This window comes from Hypomesus transpacificus, chromosome 19 (assembly GCF_021917145.1).
Source record: "Hypomesus transpacificus isolate Combined female chromosome 19, fHypTra1, whole genome shotgun sequence".
Lineage (NCBI taxonomy): Eukaryota > Metazoa > Chordata > Actinopteri > Osmeriformes > Osmeridae > Hypomesus > Hypomesus transpacificus.
In genome coordinates, this window is record NC_061078.1 from 10,446,253 (window position 1) to 10,466,718 (window position 20,466).

Consider the following 20,466-nt stretch of genomic DNA (forward strand, 5'->3'; position numbering starts at 1 on the left):
TTGACCCTAAATGTTTGTATTAGACACAAGGGGGCGATAAATTCAAGCTCACTGCTGGGCCTTTTGGAGATGGCAAGTATGGCGGCTTTACGTGCTGCTAAGCAAGCCATGAGAAAAGAAGTAAAGAGACGCGTTGCATCCCTGGACGATCATGAGAAACTGCGCCAATCCAAGATAATCTCTCAAAAGGTGCGTAGCGGATTTACAATTGTTTAATGTGTTGACACGTTTTGGCAACTGAGTACAGTTTTGTTGCAGGCGACGTCAACAACTGTAGTTGCGTAAACGAGGACGGTGTTGTGGCAAGGAATAATTGGTAGTAGGCTATGACTTATGCGTTTCTAATACGTTTAATCAAATTCGTTTTAATGCCAACGCAAATATAACACTAATTTAGACAAAAAGTCAGATGTCGTGCATGAGTCTAATGCTTGGGTTTACTTAAGTGTGCTGCCCTCAAGTGGTGGACCACCGAACCAGAGCCATAGAAAAAGATCTTGCATCTTTTTCTATGGCTCTGCACCGAACATGTTCTCTGCTTAAATCCTTCCGCTCTGAGGCCTGAGGTCCATCTACATTAATTGTATTCCCTGTTATATTCAGCTTTTTAAGCATCCCAAGTATGCAAGCTGTGAGCGCATGGCAGTGTTCCTCAGCATGGCCGACGAGGTCAGTACGGAGATCATCATCAAGGATGTGTTTGAGCAAGGTAAAACCTGCTTCATCCCCAAGTACCGCAGCACAGACAGTAACCACATGGACATGGTGCGTCTGAGCAGCCTCGAGGAACTGGAGACTCTGCCTCTGACTTCCTGGAACATCAGGCAGCCTGCTGACGAAGACCACACCAGGGAGGAGGCCCTGGCCACGGGTCAGTCCCACGCATGAATAGTCAGGAAAACACACACACACACTCTGTCTCTCTCTGTCTCTCTCTCTGTCTCTGTCTCTCTCTCTGTCTATGTCGCTCTCTCTCTCTCTATCGCTCTCTCACTCTCTCTCGCTCGCTCTCTCTCTATCGCTCGCTTTCTTTCTCTCTCTCTTTCTCTTTCTTTCTCTCTCTTTCTCTTTCTTTCTCTTTCTTTCTCTCTCTTTCTCTTTCTCTCTCTCTCTCTCTCTCTCTCTCTCTCTCTCTCTCTCTCTCTCTCTCTCTCTCTCTCTCTCTCTCACAATACAATACTCACTGTATACAATACAGGCATCTTGTCAAACATTACCTGCAAATCACCTTAATTGTTTGTGATATCAAGCAAAGCATTAGAACACTGGAATAGGCCATAAAACCACATTCCACATCTTGCCAAAAATGATCTTTGTACATGTTTACCAGGAGATGGTGGTATTGTGCTACTAACATCAGCCAAGCTACGAAAAATATACTGTACTAGACAGGGTTGCTTTTCTCACAGCTATTTGAAAACAGGAACATATCAGTGGGGAATCAGGCCTATGTTACATAACACACATTTTAATCACATTGGCCAAGTTTAGTTTGATAAAGATCAATATGGCTGTGGCGTATTAGCATTTTAATCTCCTGCATGAGCCTGCTTTAGAATGTCAACCTCTTCTCTATTTTTAACCAGACACTGTTTTATTAGTTGGATAGGAAATTAAATACCAGCACCAGATTGGTATACAGCCTGAAAATAGCAGTGAACTCCCTGACTGGCTAGTTTGTCCAATGATACAGTTGCTATTGGATGCTCTCTTTGAAAGTGAAAAATAATGGAACCAATCCTGCTCAGAAAGTATGTATGTGTGTGTGTGTGTTTTTGGGGAAAGTACTAATACACTGTTACCTGCCAGGATGACCCCCTGCTGGGCATCTAAACCAGATCAAAGCTTTTTCCTGTTTCTCTGATACTCCTGTGTGGTGCTGGAGAACAGAGAGAGGAAGAGGGAGACAGCGAGGGAGGGAGAGAGACAGAGAAAGGGCTTGAAAGAAAGGGATGTCCTTCAAAGATGGCTGACATGACCTCGGTGTGAAGATGCCAGTACCAGAGCAGGACTGGGTCAGTGGGTCACTGTGGGTGAGCAGACGTCAGATCCAGGTTCTAATGAAGGTCCACAAAGCAAAATTGTGTCCCTTACCTGTTTAACAAGAGGCAACAAGTGAGATGCCTCTTTAAGTGCATCCATAATGCATGAGTTGGTATGATCACCAGACTGCATGATGGCATCCCCTAACCCTGCTGTTGAGGTAAGACATAATGTAATTTGACTTTTTCACATTAAGAAGACATTTAATGTCTCTCTCTCTCTCTCTATCTCTATCTCTATCTCTATCTCTATCTCTATCTCTATCTCTATCTCTATCTCTATCTCTATCTCTATCTCTATCTCTATCTCTATCTCTATCTCTATCTCTATCTCTATCTCATATGATTTTATTAATTTTTTTACTACAAACCGATTTACGTAAGAAAGGCAGACGAGTACAACTCCTCTAATTCATCAAGGCAACTCCTCTAATTCATCAAGGCCTAAAAAGAAAAATACCCATTGTCTGTCAATGTTGTCCTTGCATACAACCAGAGGGTACTTTAACTCTATTCAGTTCTGCAAAGCACTGCACTTGAACATCACACTGAATGTTTTCCATTGTCTGTGGTTCTAGTTGTTAAACATGAAGTACTGCAAAGATCATTGAGGCAGTACAATGACTGCTGTTGTACCCCTCTCTCTCTGTCATCTGAAGCAAGTCATGGAGCCATGTCCATCTCTTGTCATCCTGTTCAGGAGGTCTGGACCTCGTCCTGATGCCAGGGCTGGGCTTTGACAGGAGTGGGAACCGGCTGGGCCGAGGGAAGGGTTTCTACGACACGTACCTGGATCGCTGCATGAAACACCCCAAGGGAAAGCCCTATACCATCGCTCTGGCCTTCAGACAACAGCTGTGCCAGGAGATCCCTGTGGATCACAATGACGTCCTCATAGACGAGGTCCTGTACGAGGACCTGGAGTAGTGTACCTGTGGAGCAGGCCCTGTGGAGCAGGCCCTGTGGACGGAAGCTGGAAGTGGACCTGAGGGCGTTGGACTGCATTCTGAACCACTTTCCTCCTCGTGCCTGTCAGTGGCTTGGATTAAGCCTGAATTGTTAAAATGTTTTAACATCGATTTCAGTTCAATTACAATGTAATTACGTTATTGATATCATCATTAAAATGATCAAATACAGTATAAAATAGTTTTCTGCACTGTCTTTTGAATAAGGGGCCTTCCAGTGGACATCTTAGTGGTCGCAACCAAGAAATGTAGTCCTCCGGCGAATTAATGTCACCGTCATACGTGCTGAACAATACATGAGTCATCTTTCTCCACACCTTGGTGTTCCTACAGTTTTGTGTGTGATAGATGTCCCTTGTGCGAGCCCCACTACACTCACTCCAACGCTGGTAATGGTGCTATAATGACATCATTTCAAACTCTGGTCTCAGAGGACAGACACGTGACACCCTGTCATCCTGGTTCTCTGGGTGCTGAGATGAGTTGGATTCCTGAACACACGACAAACCAAACAGCTCTAATGCAACAATAGACCCCAACCAACCATTGCTGACTTAAAGAAAATGTGATTTAGCTCCTGGTTCTGATATAGAACAATGAGCAGGATTTGACTCCATCTCAGCTTTAAGCAAATCACACGACTGTTTTCACTGAAGATTAGATATGCGTATCTGTCATTAGAATCAGCTGGACTGGAAAAATAGCATAGCAGAGGCTGTATTCTAGGAGTTGATTGTATTTTTAAAAGAGCATGGAGGATTTGAAGATGATCTTGTTTAGGTTTATCAAGGGTGGATAAAGATCAGCAACAACCTCCCCAGCTCTTCTTACCCGCATGGATTACTCATCAGCAGGAATCATTGAACACACAAAGGCAGTTGAACCTAGACCACACATTTACTAGTGTTACACACACTTTCACAGGATGTGATTTACATTGATTAGAGTCTCAAAGCCCTTGAATTGCTTTCACTGGCACTGGGCAGTATTTCTGTGAGCTCATATGTTTCTGCTCAGCACTGGGTTTAGAACTGGAATAGGGGAGGTGGACAATCTATCACCAGCAGAATTGAATTTTGTGCACACACACATGCACATACACACACACACACACAGAGTGCCTCTTACTATCAGCCAGATTTATGGATCCGGAACACTAATATACTGCGGTAAAGAATGTGTAATCATTAACGTTACTAAGCAATTCACCGTTTTACTATTGTTACATAATTACAAAGGTGAATTACGGTATAACATCAACAATATAGATTACACTGACTGAAAGGTAGGAAAATGTTGTAATCGTAAGAGGAGCCATACCATTTTATGCAGGATTAATAACTGAACTAATAGCAAGAGAACAAGGAATAAACATTCAATACAGAGCAGAACAAGAAAATAAGGGCTAAATAAATTATAAATTGGTACTTAAATATTGCAATGCCAAATGTCAATGACAGGAGAAGTCCATTGCACCTGGTGCGGTGTTAATGTCCTTGGTTAACAGTTGATCCACAGTGGAGACAACAGCAGCAGGGTCTGACATGGAAGAATCTCAGAGCCGACTTGCTCTACAGGAGGCGTGAGAGGTCACATGAGTCGACCAGTCGATGGTGAGGGCTCAAAACACCATTGAGCTCACATGACAGAGGGTTTGGTCAGACAGACTGCTGGAACAGATGATGTGCTTTTGCAGGATCCAGACCAGGGTCTTGGTTGGTTCAAAGAGTCATACTCTGGCTCTCCCTCGTGGTTGATTATATGTCTGTCTGTCGGTCTGTCTGTCGGCCTGTCGGTCTGCCTGTCGGTCTGCCTGTCGGTCTGCCTGTCGGTCTGCCTGTCTCTCTGTCTCTCTGCCTGTCTGTTTGTCTGTTTGTTTATCTATTTCTTATCTTCTCTCATTCATACACATTTAGACACCAAACGACAGGTTAACCCGAAGATCACAGTCATTTGTTGGAGTCTACAGTCCTGAGGAGTGAAGCGCTGCTCCTGCAGCAGCAGGCTCTGTGCTGTCTCCTTTCCTGCTCCTCTCACTTCATTCTTAGTCTGCTTGATCTCTCCTTCAGGGCTGAGGCTGGCTTCCTAATCAGAGACGTAGGGAGAAAGGAGATGATTAATTAAAAAAATGAAATCTGTTGGGATGGCAGCAGTGCCAAGCCCCAGCACGGGTGCTCATTACACACATCTAATCCAGCCTTCCAGGGGCTGCCAGGTGACAGGCCCAGGCAGTCTGATGCAGACAGGCGCTCTGATGCCACCCTCTCCTGGTTGGCTCCGGCGGCAGCAGAGCATGGCCTGAGACCTGGGTTATCACTGCTCCAAGGTCCACACCAGTGGACCAGGAAGAACCGCACAAAGGAAAGGGAGCTTTTAGGGGGCTTGTAGGGAGTTTCTAGTTTTTTTGTTGTCAGTATGTTGTTCTGTCTATGATGTCATTTGAACCTGTTCTGTATTTCCTAGTGCTCATGGTGTGTTCCTTCAGCTGTTGATCCGCATGGCCCATTAAGGCAGAGTCCCTAGCCCCCTCTAAACTGTAAATGAGATTGCTCTCTGCTCTCTCCTCCTCAGTCGCTTGGAACACTCCTTGCGTTCAACCTGTTGATCTCTCCCCAGAGAAGTGTGTGTGTGCAAATGGCATGTGGAGTGTGCGCGTGCCTGTGTGTGAGTCAGTGTGATGTTGGTGCATGGTGTGTGAGATGTGTTTGTGCGCATGTCTGTGTGTGTCCTCTTAGCAATATGTGTGTGTGTGAGGTGTGTGTGTGTGTCCCCAATGAACCACAACAGTGAAGGGCTCTTCAATATTTCATGATCAGGGAGGGGTGTGTTTCACCTCGAGGGACTTCACTGAAAATGAGCCTTGTGTACAGATTCCCACTACAGGCAGGCTTGAACAGTATGTGTGGACACCAATACACTGGTCCTGTATTCACTGAGATGATTAGATAAACTAGTACTGTTTTCCTCTTGTATAATTGTATTTCATGTGTTTACAACAGTACTGGAAGTGATCAAAATGTGGTTTCATAAAGAAAGTGATCTTTTTTCAAGCATGAACCAGATTCTCTGTTGACAGAGTCTGGCCTAGTAATTATTTTTAATCACATTTATTGGATGCTGGGTGGAGCCCGGGGTGTGTGTGTGTGTTTGGGGGGGGACTGGGTCTGTGACTGCAGATCAGACAAGCAAAGCCTCCGTACAGGTCAGCACAGACCTGGGGTCCAAGCCCCTCTCCCTGTTCAGGATATCACCACACCACAGATGGTGAATCAGTACCCAGACTCCACTAGCAGGCATGACTGATGGGGTAGTTGCAAGGGTTCACACTAGCATGGCTGTAAATCTATAAAGCTGACCGATAGCAGGAGGCTGATGTTGCAGATACACATACACACTCACACATACACAACCACAACCTCACACACAAACATACACTTGCGCACACACCAACACACACACACATCCTTTTTAAAGCTGAGTGATGACAAGTGGCTTATGTTATATGCTTCACACGTGTGGAACTGTGCCTTTGGAGGCGTTTCACAGACAGGCATATTTGTTCTTGGGGCTCATGGACAGATGAGCGTCTCTAGGAAAAGAAGTACATTCACTCAATCGCCAGAGAAGTCATTAGTCTGATCCATGACCACTGCAGTTCTGAGACAGACAGAAACACACACACACAGACACACACACTGTATTTCATTTGTAACATGACAAGTGCATTATTTCATGTTTAATTATTCAATCAGTGTGACTACAGTCGTGTCTTGAGTTCTCTGATAAATCTCTTTAGTCAACCTGTCAGGCCTGTATCAACACTAATTAATATATTATACATGAATTCATCTAACTTTATGAAATGAATATTTCTGATACATATCTGAAATGACATCCACGTCTGAGTCGACAACAGGCCCATCTGGGACTACAGTCTCTTGCTTGCAGTGAGATAACAGAAGGCTGGAAGGGATGTTCCCAAGGACTTTTTGTCCAGTAGCTGTTGATTTATCATCATGTTTTTAGCCTTCCAAACAGCTAAGGAACCCCAGAGTGAGTGTGGTGTATTGCCAGCCTCAGGGCAACTGCACAACCCTGTGGACTTGGAGACTGAGAGACAGGACAGAGAGACAGGTTTTACTGTCGGGGTGTAAGACAGATATTCCCACGTCCGCTGTATGAGTCGTCTCCAGGTTTGTGTGAATAAAAGTCTTGCCAGTGTAACAAATATGGGTCGTTCTTTTTCTAAGCAGAGAACGTTTGGATGAAATGGCATCCTTCGACAATTTAAAAAGTAATTACATGGACACAATTCTAGTTGTTGAACTGGGGGAGGCAGTGAAGAGGTGAAATGTGACCGTGTCCTGTTCTGTCAGCATGGCCGCTCAGACGATCTGTTGAGGAGAGATGCTCTCTCTGAGTCACCACGGCTGCCGTGCAGAGCACAGACAGAAAACACTGCAAGTATGAACTGTAGCTCTCAGTTCAGCAGCCAGTTCATTTATGGATTTTAATAGATGAGGCTCCAACAAAGGAAGGGTCGGCTCACATCACAGAAGTTGGCTATTTGACTTGGGTTGCCAGGTTGGCCCTATTTATCATTTTCAGCTGCCACTGAAACTCCCCCTTTGCTTCAAACCCCCCATTGTGTCTATAGTTTGTGTAAGTGTGTGTGTTATTAGTGTGCTGGTCTGTGGGGCTAGTTTCTGTTTAGGGACATTGTGAATTTCAATCTACTCTTGAGAGTTTTGTATTGTAATATATTTGTGTGCCAGGCAGACAGTACTGTGTGCCATTCTGTCGCGCCATGTGGGTGGAGTGATGACTTATCTAGCAAAATCTGCGCTGTTAAAGCTAGTCAGCCTGAAGACACTCTCTCTTACTCTCTTTCTCTCACACACACACACACGCACACACACACACACACATACACGCACACACACAAACCCTCCCTCTGTCTGAGACAGAACGTGTCCTGACTCCCGATAGTGGGATGAAAGCCAGGTCAGACAGTTAAGAGAGAGATGAAGACGCAGGGAGAGAGACACACAGAGAAAGACACACAGAGAGAGACAAACAGAGAGAGGGACACACAGAGAGAGAGAGAGACACACAGAGAGAGACAGAGAGAGGGACTGAGCAACACAGATAAAGGGAGAGAAGGCCAATAGAGGGTGACCCCTCACTCCTGTGCTTAACCTCAGTATGTGTTGTGTGTTTAGAGTCAGAAAGAGCAGAGAAAGGGCAGAGTGTGATCTCTCTCTCTCAGCTGGGAGGCCCTGACTTCATCAACACCTCCTCCATACCACCCTCTGGAGGTGGAATCTGTCCCTCCTCCTCCCACCATCTTTCCACACGCCTTCCATCTATACCTTTTTCTCGTTTTGCAATTCTATCTGTTTGCTGCTTTCCTTATTAACTCTCTCTCCCCTCACCCCCGTTTTCTTTCTCTCTTTCTCCTTTGCTCCCAACAGAGGAAAGAAGAATCCCACCTGGGCCAGTGATCTTCCTTCCACCCCTCCTCTCTGTCCCCCCCTCTCCTTCCTTCCACCCCTCCTCTCTGTCCCCCCCTCTCCTTCCACCCCTCCTCTCTGTCCCCCCCTTTCCTTCCTTCCCTCTCCTCTCTGTCCCCCCCTCTCCTTCCACCCCTCCTCTCTGTCCCCCCCTCTCCTTCCTTCCCTCTCCTCTCTGTCACATGGTGAGGTGTGGAGGGGGTCACGCTGCTTCGTTTCCGTCTTCCTGCCTCACCTCTGCTCACCTCTCTCCTCCTCTCCTCCCTCCTTCTCTCCTCCCCCCTCCCTCCGTCTAACCCGACAGCGGAGGGGGTGAAAGCATGCTGATGTCGAGACTGTCCCTGAACACCCAGCCTTCCTCTCCTCCCTGCTTCGCACATCCCCCTTTCCCATTCTCCCTTCTTGGGTCGCCCTCTTCCACCATCTTTTAGCTCCCTTCTCTTCACACCCCTCCCTCCCTCTCTCCTTCTTTCAGTCCTGCAGATGGTCCCTCAGTTGGCTTTCCTGTATCACAACAGCCCAGCCACAGCTCAGCATGACACACACACACAAACACAAACACACACATGCACAAACACACACAGAATCCATTCTCCTGGCAGTTCAATATGCATGGCAGGCAGGATTTGGGATGGAGGCCGTGCCCATGTGACCAGTACAGAAAGATGCAGATGCAATAGCTTACATACACTGCAGTACCATGCTATACACACAATACACGCACACACACACACACACTATAGTACCTTGGCATACATATATGACATACATACAGTACTTTTGTACTTTACCATGGAGTACACACACTACCTCAAGTCATTTTTTATTCCATTTAGTAAAGAACTTTGTCTGATGCTCCCAAAACCAGGAAGGTATTGTGACCGGTGTCCTTGGAGCATGGTGTCTAGGTGATTGTGTGATACATCCTATTTCATGTCTCCACAGGTTTCTCTGTGGGACTTAGAGAGGACTTCAGACCCATGGCAATCTCAATCTAGTGTTTTTGATATTTACCGCTGTGATAGAAGAGTGTGTGTGTGTGTGCGTCTGTGTGTGTGTGTCTGTGTGTGGCATGTTCCTCTCTCCACGGAGGACCATATTCTTCTATATCAAAGTTTCATCTTATCAGTGTTTCCAGCAGTGTCCCATGTGATATTCAGTGAAGAGTAATTATTAGAGATATCCTCAATATCTTAAGAACACATCACACAGCCCCCCAGACACCATCCCCACTGCAGTCTCAAACCCCAAAATAAAAGCCCAAATGGATCTTTTACTTAAGCCCTGATTCCTCATCTCACTCTACGTCCTGCACCACAGACAGGGCCTACAAATGGGGGCCACTTCTAGTTCTGGTTAGGAATGGAGCTGTAAAGGATTACTCAATAATTCTAGAACCCAACGTCACTAGCTATTTTACTGAAAAACGAACGTTGCACCTGCCAAACTTCCCCTCACTTGTGTGATGTACGTTTCCCCTTCAGACGTTATTAGGACATGTAATTTGTGCATAGTTTACTCAGATATCTCTCATCCCCGCTGAGAGAGAGATGAGAGTCCTATCTAGGCCATGTTGAATTATTCAGAGTGCCTTTCATTTGCATATCTGGAATTCTATTTATTTTTATTCATCAGCCAATTCTCGCTGGCAAACCAACATTTACTAGGAGAGGTTTGTGTATTTCTTGAAGGCCTATCCTTTAAAAAAAAACAATTTTAATGACACACACACACACATCATCATCAACTATGTTTAGGAAGCTCAGATCCCAGCCTAGTGTCTGTCAAGGTTGAGAGGAGGAATCTCAGATCTCAGTCTCCGAAACACAGATATATGTGTGCAATGTTCCGTCATGGTGTGTCTAAGGTTCTGGTCGATGTAAGGCTCTCGTCTGCCTTCTCAAGCTTCAAAGCAGCAGCGTTAGGAGATGCTAAATGAGGCTTCCTGTGTTCAGATGTCTTTGCCTACTGATCTCTGGAAGTAGACTGGCCTACTTCCGCACTCTTTCTTCAAGTGTTCCTTGATCTGAAGTCTGTAGGTTTGCTGGGTCAGATCAGAGCAAAGTAACAGATGAATATGTCTACTGAATGACTCAGAATGAACCAGCAACAGAGAAGCATTCACAGGAGGTTGAAACTTCATCAGTTTCTTAGAGTTGAGTCAATGCGCTAACAACTCAGCTCTCCTCCTCTCCTCTCCTTCCCTCCCCTCACACTCTCCTCCCTCCCTCCCTCTGTCTAAGTGACAGAAAGATGGAGTAACTGAGGCTAATGAGCTTCGTCAAGCAAACTTTGTTCACTCCACCTCCTCCTTCTCCCCCCCCCCCTCTCAGAGCCATTGTCTAGACAGGTGTCTACATAATGATATTACCTAAGAAATCTGGATTGGAAGGAAGATGATGACTATTCACTATTTATGGTGTCGGTGACGGTGTGCAATAGGTTTTACACTGGCAACCTGCGTTTTACACTGGCATCCTGACACCGAGATGATTGTAGGAGCTTGTCTGCCACTTTTTAGATGATTAGATGATCCCCAAAGGCACACATCTTAATTGATGAAAGTTACTTTTTGAAGAGAAGCAGAACATGTGGCCGTGGCCCTCCCAGCACCATCCCAGAGCTCTCTCCAGTCCCAGGAGCCCACCTGAACACGGAGCCCCAGAACCCAGGGGACTGAGCCAGGAGCATGGAGACTCTCTCTCTCACTCTACATCTACAGACTGTATATTCCTCTCTTCTTTATCCTCTCTCGCTCTCTTTCTGTCTCTCTCTCTCTCTCTCTCTCTCTCTCTCTCTCTCTCTCTCTCTCTCTCTCTCTCTCTCTCTCTCTCTCTCTCTCTCTCTCTCTCTCTCTCTCTCCCTCCCTCCCTCCCTCCCTCCCTCTCTCTCTCTCTCTCTCTCTCTCTCTCTCTCTCTCTCTCTCTTAGTCGCACTCTTCCTCTCTCTCCCTCTCACTGCAGGGAGTTGAAGTCCCCACTGAACACTGTGAAGGATAACGTGGCTCTGTCTTTGATGTGCTCACATCTACATTTAGCCTGACAGGGGGGCTTGTTCCAGGGCTTTCCGAGACTCTCTTTTCCCTTTCTGTCTCATCTGGAGGATCTCAACCCAGTTTCAGCTCAGCTGCCTCGAATTAGAGGAGGCTGGGAGGACAGAAGGTACAATGTCATACCGCACACTGTACCCTGGTCTAATGTGCTGCATGGTTAGGTAGGTCCATCTGTAAAGCTGCTGTGTGTGTGAGTGTGTGCGTGTGTGTGTGTGTGTGGACGGGTGTTCAGGGTTGTCGTGATAGGGGTGACCAGATTCAAAGGTGTGAGTGTTGGTCACGTGGACCAATGATAGGACTGCAGCACCATCTGCTCACATTAGTCTCTGCCCACGGTGGCGCTGGTTACTGGCACAGTGATGCTCCAGCTTCATGGCTTGAACACACACGCACGCACACACACACACGCTTCATGTTCACACGTGCAGACACGTGCATTCTCTCTTACCGACAGCAGACAAGTTTGATGGCCTCCTCACTGAGATTGATGACAAAGCAATCAGACCTTAAATGAGTGTTTCGTGGCAGTGCTCTGGGCACATGATTCATTCAGCATTATTAATGAAGTGTTACTCCGAAGATGGATTGAAGAGCACCAGGTCTCCCAGAGCACCAGCATGCAGAAGTACAGCAGAACACCACCATCCAGACACAGACCCAACTCTCTCAGCCATGCTAATATATGCACTCATTATCCCAGCTAAAGAGGCACATTCATTGTGTGTTTAGTCTCGGTTTTGCTATCGTCCCATCTTCCCTCAGGGCAGGTGAGATGGCGCGTTATCTCGTCCTCCGTCCCACCGTCCTGTTTGGGAACTGACGTTGTCCTGTGACGAACATTCTCACCGAGTCAAATCATCTGGAATGTGGCCATGTTGACAGTGTTCTAGATTGAGGGGAATGCGTCGACAGCGACTGACATGTTGATTGTTGAATATTTTCTGATCCCTTTTATAGAGGACATTTGGTCATCAATCTTGTACACAGAAAACATGTAAACATGTACTGATCTAATGGCATAGAGCTAATTAAAACACATTTACAAATTGACATCATCAACATGGAATTTGGACATTTAAGACTACCATTCCATGCTTGAACTGACAAACCTCTTCATCCACTAGAGCAATTTTGTTTGTGACTCTAAACAACCCTGAGACAAGACAGCTGCTTTGGGATTTGAGCTTGCCTCCAGACAAGCGATCTGTGTATGGAACAATCAGCATCACGTCCTGACGGAAGGTTCTATGATGATGATATCATCCTCTCCTCCAGCTCTCTTGCTCCACACCGTGACTAGCTGCCGTCAGGCTCGCCACAGGCATTCCCACACAAAGCGCATGCAGACAGCATGTGCAGCAGTCCTGTCCAATCATTACCTGGTCTTCCCAAGAGGCATTTCCTGCTTCGGCACTACACTTGCTTTGTTGCGTAGGAAGAGACACACCACCCCAGGCTTCATCCCAGTCCAGAGGCTAGCATTGTCTTTGTGTCCAAAAATAGAACTCCTCCCCTCCTATTACACATTTGAGAACATGGAGATAGTAAACCAAATGTGTTTGTTTCGTTCCGCTGCTGTCAGCAGCTGTTGCTAGCTGCTCTATTTAATGCCTGGCTGCAGCCATTCCTGCCGACACGCCTGTCTGAGAAGCAAGGCGAGGGGGGGGGTCATCCGTCACAGCAGGAACAGAAGCCCTGACGCAGACATCCTCAGGAGAAAGAGGCTCACCTCCTCCTCCTCACAGGGGTGAAGGGAACATAATACTGCTCACTTATCCAGTCGGTTCGTCCAACATGCCGGCTCAGAGCTGCCTGACTTGATACCTCTCAGTGTTTTTCGAAAAGCTTGATCAAGAATCAAGGCTTGCGTTAGGGTGTTGACATTTTAGCTGGGAGACTGGGATCAGGGAAGTTTGAATTAGGAGGTGGGAGATACTGCAGGCAGAGGTAATTATATCAAATCTTCCAGGTAAGGGTGACTACCCACAGCACAGAAAAGGCTTCGCTTGGCTGGACCCTGTTCAGTTTGAACACCAAACCACATAGCATTTCATTGCAATCTGCCCACAGACAGAGAGTTGTCTCTTATCTGTCTTCACTGTTCTCATCATTCTGTTCATTCATGTTCTGCCGATCCTTTTCTGTCACTCGCTGCTGGTCAAAGGGACCTTTTGGAGGGTGACACAGGCCTCTGACACAGGGCCTGAGGTCTGACTCAGGTTGGGCTTCAGAGCCAGATCATCCTCCTATGAGTGGGAGCACTGGTGAGTGCGTGTTTGGTGTGTGTGTGCTGGTGAAAGTTGCATTCATAGTTAATCAAGCTTCTCTATATGTTGACAGTATACTGTATACAATCTTTAAAAAACTGGATTACTTCCTTCGGTGGGTATTTTCTCGTTCTGTTCTCGTTTAAAACCTGAGAGAGGAGGCTGTAGTCTGGCATATACAAGCCAGGCAGAGCTAGTCTCTGTGGGCAAGAGCAGTGTTATGGAGGCTGCATGGATGTGAAGGTTAAAAGGGGGTGGGGTGAGGGGAGGGGCGCACAAACGAGTCGAATGTTGCAGTGTAAAATTGAATGGTTGGATGATTTATGACTCAATTATGGTGGAGAGATTTTTAATCTGGGCTTTAACAACTACCCAATATACTGTCTATTCATTCATCCTTCGCTCTCTTTCTCTCTCAGAAACATTCCTATTGCAGTTAGCAGAAATAGCAGTTCATCAGCAAGGCCTTCCACACAGCCTCACAATAACGATGAACAGCTGTTTACGCGGCCTACGGTCTTGCATCTCTGTTTCACTAACCGACTCTGCAGGAGGGGATCACCCACGGAACTGTTCCTCCAAAGGTTAGGTTTAGGGTTAGGGTTAGGCTCCCTTGAAGGTTTTAGGTTGGTTATAGCTGCTGATCTGTGACCCCTGTCAGTGCTTGTAGAAAGGGCTTTATTTGATTTTGAACCAGAGAAGCAGAGACTAGGAAACGATGTCATTTCAAAAGGGCCAGTGAAGAAGGCAATGCAGGGTGTACAGAAAAGCGTTTGAATAATTCAACCAGGATGCAGCAGAACCCAGGAGGCTGTAGTAAGCAGTCTCAGGTGGCTGAGAAGTCAACCTGAGGTAAAGGTCATAGTCTTGATGCAGGTAGAGATGTTCCCTTCGCATAGATCTGAGGTGACTTTAATGTTTTGACTCCCCTATTTCCGTAGAGGGATATAACTCTGTAAACTCTGTAGACTCCTCATCCATACTCGTGTCAAAGTGACTAAGGGGGAAGCTTTGTTGTGGAACTATTCACTCCAGTCCTCGTGTCTTTCTGTCTAATTAAACCAGCTCCCAACATGTTCCTTCTCTCACAAATCCCTTCTCAGCACAGCAGCAGTGGAGCATGGCTGGGGGAGGGGAGAGGGGGATGCAGGGCCATGACTTATATAGAGTGGGACCATATGCATGTATGTGAATAATTGAACTATACACAGTAGATGTTGAATTGATGCTGTTTAAACACGTAAGAATCATTGCTGAGATGTGATGGCACAGTTCATTCTTTCCTTTGAATACAGTATAAAATCCATCTGAAATAACACTAATAGATGGTGTACAGTAGTGGAATACTGTACTATCAGGAACATGTGTGTGTGTGTGTGTGTGTGTACAGACCAGTTTGTGTGTGAACATCAGCAGCAGGACAAGCACTATTGGATTCCAAAAGTTCATGACCTTTAGATTCAGACACATAACTCTGGCTGTACAAGGAGGAGGGAGGGAGGGGGGAAAAGAGATTGGAGAGAAAGAGAGCTTAGATGCAGAGAAAGAACGGAAGAGAAAGGGGGAGAGAGAGAAAGAGAGAGGAAGACTTAGATACAAGGTGGATGGAGAGGGAGAGGAGCAAGCAGCTGTGTACGAATGTAAAATACTGTAAGCAGAGTGGAGACAACCATGAAGGTACAGAGGGCCATGACAAACAAAGTCTGTCCAAGGGGTGCTCTGTCTGACGTCTCCTCCAGTGGATCTTCACTGCCAACACTTGCAGTAGAGACACATAACACAGTGAGCTGCATTTAAATTGAACATTACCTTTTACAGGGTAGATGGGCAGGGGGGGTGTTAAGAAGGAGAAAGAGTCTGAGGCAGGAACATAAAGAGCAGGCAACTGTAAAGTATGCTCTGGGGTAATGTAGCACTGTGGCGATTTGGGCCATGAAACTATGATGAATAGCATACCACTGATTCCCCCCCCCCCTGATAACTGACGAAATGTAGAACACCATTGATTAGCAAGGAGAATACAAAGTCTATATATCTATTCAGCCAGCATGTTAGACTGACACATTTACTGGCTGTATTGAAATCCCCTCTGTAGCAGCTATGTCGAACACAACCTACCAGGTCTAGGTGGTTACTTTCTACGTCCCCTCCACGACACCTACTTTACACACACATCCAATGTGGACCTCCAAGGTGTCTCCTCTGAATACAAATGAAGTAGATGTTCTATGATGGAACCCAAAGGATCTACAAGGATGTTCCAACAGAATGCTGTGTAGGTTCTGAGCCGGAAGGTTCTAATTGAATCACTGCTGCTTCCTCCAGCACAGTATCCTGACCTGAGGCACATGGTGGCAACTATACAGTAAAGATGAGAGATTTTACTGCTTTGATATCTCCCTGTCAGTCCTCATGTGATGAAATGGCGAGCTTCGATCCAAATGTGTTCAGTTGGGCTGTAACCAGGACACATTAAAGTATACTTTATCTTGTGCTAGTGCAAATGAAGGACTACTACTGAGTAACTGCAGTTGGCTTACTTCATCACAGCAGTCACACTAGCGTGTAATTGACTGTGTAATAAAGTGACTGTCTTGTGACCAACTGCATGTGGTCATGCATAGCAGTACAATATGGGGACATGAAGATGAACAACAGAACAATGAGTATTCAGTTCTGTACAGATTACTGAATGTATTTGGGAGCAGGACGTATGTGGTGAATGTCTTACCAGACCACCAAAGCCTCAGTCACTTCCTCCCTTCCCTATCCTCTCCTCACACTCTCTAAAGCCCCCCCCCCCCCAACCCCCCCCTCAAATCAATTATTGTCAAACTCCTGCCATCCATCCAACCTTACTGACACTTTGGGTAATTGCTGCACTTGTCCCATAAATACAAAGCTTGATGTTGAATACAGATAATTCTTTTATTCATGCAGACAAAATTACTGGGTAAGCAGTGAGGTCCAAATGGGTTCTGAGAAAAGGAAAGAGGAAGAGAGAGAGAGACTGGTGGAGAGGGAGAGAAGGATGCTCCAGTGTTGTTAATTGCCCTCAATGCCTCAACACTGGCATGACCTGAGAACAAAAACTTTCTTTATCATGTTTTCTTTTGTTTCATAGGGCACAGCTCAGCTGACTTTGTAAGACATGTGGAGGGGTAATTTCCAGGCAATTTTTGTGTCATTTCACCGTACAGAAGGGAGTCCCTCACCCCCCCCCCCCCCCCTCGCACACACACACACACACACTATTCTCACAACCTTCAGACTTCTAATAACAGACTTGTCATAAAACAGTGGTACATTTCTTAAGAGTTTAGGTTCAAAAATATTAAATACATGTACTTTTTTCTTTCTAAAATTGTGCACAGAGTGTTCATCAGGTCCCAATGGATCTTGGTGGTTTTTCATTTTCCGTTTTGCCTCAATGCTCATTCAAGTCATTTGTGTGTCTGGGTAGAGTAGCCTATGGCAGGACACACTTCGACAAGCTCTGGCTTGTTTATCGGCAGTGTGTCCTTCACAGTCCACAAATTGGTTTATGATGTTTGAAAGGTCATACAGGAAAACAAATGTTACACTTCTCTAAACACCAACACACAAGCCAGGTCCTAAGAGTATTTAGCTCACGATTATCACAGAACTGACAAATATGGCCACAGAACCAGTGCTTGCTGTGTTTTGTATGTGTTGGGGGGGACAGGCCTGATCTATTAGACTACATAAGGGGCTGTGGGATTGGAATTGAATCCTGTATTACGTAGATCACTCAATCCCCTCTCCTGAGGAGAGAGAGGCCGAGTGGTTTCTGACCTTGCTCAGTACATCAGTGGCAGCCAAGGTTAGTGGTGTTTCAGTCTCAACTTGTGGCTTTACGCTGAGTGGTTAAGAGAGGCTACGTTAGGCTCAGAGAGGCTCATGCAGCCATCCAGCCCGGTCTGAGGACTGGAGCAGACATGCATACAGTTGTTACTGGTCTCTCAGCTGATGCTTAGTTTCACGCTGAAGCAAGACTGATTGGCTGATAGGCCTGGACTAGTTTGAAATCAAGGCCCCACTGAGTCAAGAAATGAACATAAAATACATGACTCACAATGTGCTGTTTTGACAAAGTCCATTGTTAGAGAACCTTGCAAGTCATCAGAGGGCTAATGGACTATCGCAAGAGGAGAGAACCATCAGACACTAATGACATCATATCTCAAGGCAAATGATCAAACGCCTTTTTTGGGGGCCTTGGGATAATGTTTTTCAATTACCATAAATGGCGGGCTAATTTCCACAGCCCACAATTCAACAAACCACTTGAAATGCTTCCTGCCTGAAATAGCCTGGATAGACAGAGAGATACGGCACCATAAAGTTGAGAGCAGTTGCTGTGTTTCGTCTTCTGCGTAATTGTGTTTCCATCTTGGTGGTCTAACCTCCGAGATGATGGTTCTTCAGACTGCAAAGCTGCTCAAGCTGTGCATGCCCAGCTGGTCCCTCAGTGCTTGAGAAAATCTCGCTGATTAGGTTGGCATTTCCTGGTTGACTGTTAGACACTGGCAGAAAAACAGCAACTATCACAAAAAAAGGTTAATAAATCATTTCTAGGACAAATATTTTGTGTTGTAGCTTTTTGTTGGGAGCTGCACTATGCTGTCCCCATCTCTTATCTCTCTCTCTTATCGGAAATCATCACTGGAAATGTGTCAGAACTCAATTCAAAACTATAATAACAGTAAGTGAAATATGTTTGGGGAAGTACCAAGCATATTTGCTTTAGCATTTGTTCCAGTCCAGCCAATTGTTTGTAAAGAGATTCCAGTCACACAGATAGCAACAGTCAGAACAGTTAGCTTTTATTGTAGTTATATTCCAGATGAACACCTGTCCACATGATGTGCCTCCAACCTGCACTATATACAGACCTCTACAGGGTGCCAAGGCTCCAAGCCCCGGTGCTGGACAATCCTCTACTGTATGGTCTCTCCTGGTCAGATAACACTAACCCAGTCAATAACACAGCACCTACTGTTGGTAACAGGGCGACAAGCGTCCACTCCAGTATGCCCTAGAGAGACAGAAACATCAGCTGACAAACAACAGGACTTGAGGACTTGGTTTTTCCTAGCTTGACTTGGCTTTGTAGCCCCTGGTTTACATTGAACAGTAACTACAACAGTTGAGGACTTGGTCCAGTGAACAGGGAAGTCTGTTCTTCTCCCTGGTCTTTAGTCAGGGGCTCTTTGGGCTTCCATCCTTTCAGTGTTAACAGATTCTAAGCTCAGGAAAAGGGAGGTAAAACGTGGAACCAAGCCAAGGAGTTGCGACGTTATTGTAAAGCTTGCACTCTGGTGAGGTTTCTCCTTCCTGTCAGAGCCAGTGAGACAGCTGTCTAATCTCAGCGATGCTGCCCTGAGGCCTTGGGCTTCTCGTCAGATACTTCTATCTTTATAGAGACTCATATAGACCAATAAAATAATGGACATCTGGAGAGGAAAGGGATAGGTAGAATAGATCATTCACCTGGACCGTGTCAATTATCTGTCCTGCCCACTTACATCAGTTGTCATGAAGGAGGCAAATACAAGTAGACAATAAAGCTAATCCAAAATACTGGGACATGGCTGCGAGTAGGCAGTTTGTATTGAGTGGTGCTAAGGCCTTCTGGGAGATGATGGCTGGGTAGGGATGAGGTGTGTGTGTGTGTGTGTTTTGGGGGTGGGGGTTTGTGAGCCTGCAGGGTGGGCCAGTCAATACTGCTGACTGAACCAATAGCACTCAGCCCTCCCTGGTGAGCTGGGCTCCTCAACTGTGGAGGGAAACTTCAAGTATTCACTGAATAAATGACCTAGAAGGCAAAGAATAAGAAACACCATTTGAGATAAACAGCAACGTGCTGTTGGCTAGTTGTCACACAGTGTGAGACAAACAAACATTCAATACCTTGCAAGAAACAAAGATTTTCTCCATCTTTTGGTGTTATTTTTCAATACATTCAGGTTGACTTTACAGTATTGTAATCACACCTTTCTATGTACCATTATACAACTATGGTTAAATAGTACCTCCAATTGTTTCTACATAGAAAAATTAGTTCCCATTGATTAAACCCACGGATTAAAACTCCTGTTATCGATGACAGAAATAAATCTTGTTTGCACTCAGCACATTCTACCAGATAATTCATAAAAAATAACTCTCATTAAAATACATTATACTGCAATTATACTAAAATAAAATATCATACACTGGTTACCAAACACATCCAGTTGTCAACCATTAACCATGGTAATGTAGTTTACCATCTCCCAACTGGAAAGTCAAACAAATAAATGTTTAACCTCAAGAAAGATTTTACGCGAAGACAGATATAATTACTGTAAAATAAATACATTGTGTGTGTATTTGCCATTGCCATTGCTACTGTACAATAGCCATATTGAGAGGCAATACATGATTTCACTATACAGTAGGCAATGATATATAGAAAAAAACGACTTTCATCTGAATTCAAAGAATGTTCCATGTTCATCTTCTCTAACACAACCAATACCGTATAAATAAAACATTTGGGTCTGAAACACTTAAATATGCTTCAAACTTTCAAAATAGCCTACCCTATCACAGGGTCAG

General features: G+C 45.5%; 1 protein-coding gene across 1 annotated transcript; it reads left to right on the top strand.

The window, feature by feature from the left end:
* Nucleotides 1-27: 27 nt before the first annotated feature.
* On the top strand, nt 28-3,321 carry mthfs (5,10-methenyltetrahydrofolate synthetase (5-formyltetrahydrofolate cyclo-ligase)). Its single transcript, XM_047041733.1, has 3 exons — nt 28-189; nt 604-871; nt 2,743-3,321. Exons 1-3 carry the CDS (start codon nt 70-72, stop codon nt 2,967-2,969), a joined length of 615 nt encoding a protein of 204 aa, XP_046897689.1. The 5' UTR covers nt 28-69; the 3' UTR covers nt 2,970-3,321.
* Nucleotides 3,322-20,466: the final 17,145 nt, after the last annotated feature.

What these genes read in the sequence shown, in the direction of transcription:
- mthfs (XM_047041733.1), top strand. Translation starts at nt 70, where the DNA reads ATGGCAAGTATGGCGGCTTTACGTGCTGCTAAGCAAGCCATGAGAAAA. An exon ending in CCAAGATAATCTCTCAAAAG is followed by an intron (nt 190 to 603) that starts GTGCGTAGCGGA and finishes TGTTATATTCAG; the next exon opens with CTTTTTAAGCATCCCAAGTA. An exon ending in GGAGGAGGCCCTGGCCACGG is followed by an intron (nt 872 to 2,742) that starts GTCAGTCCCACG and finishes CATCCTGTTCAG; the next exon opens with GAGGTCTGGACCTCGTCCTG.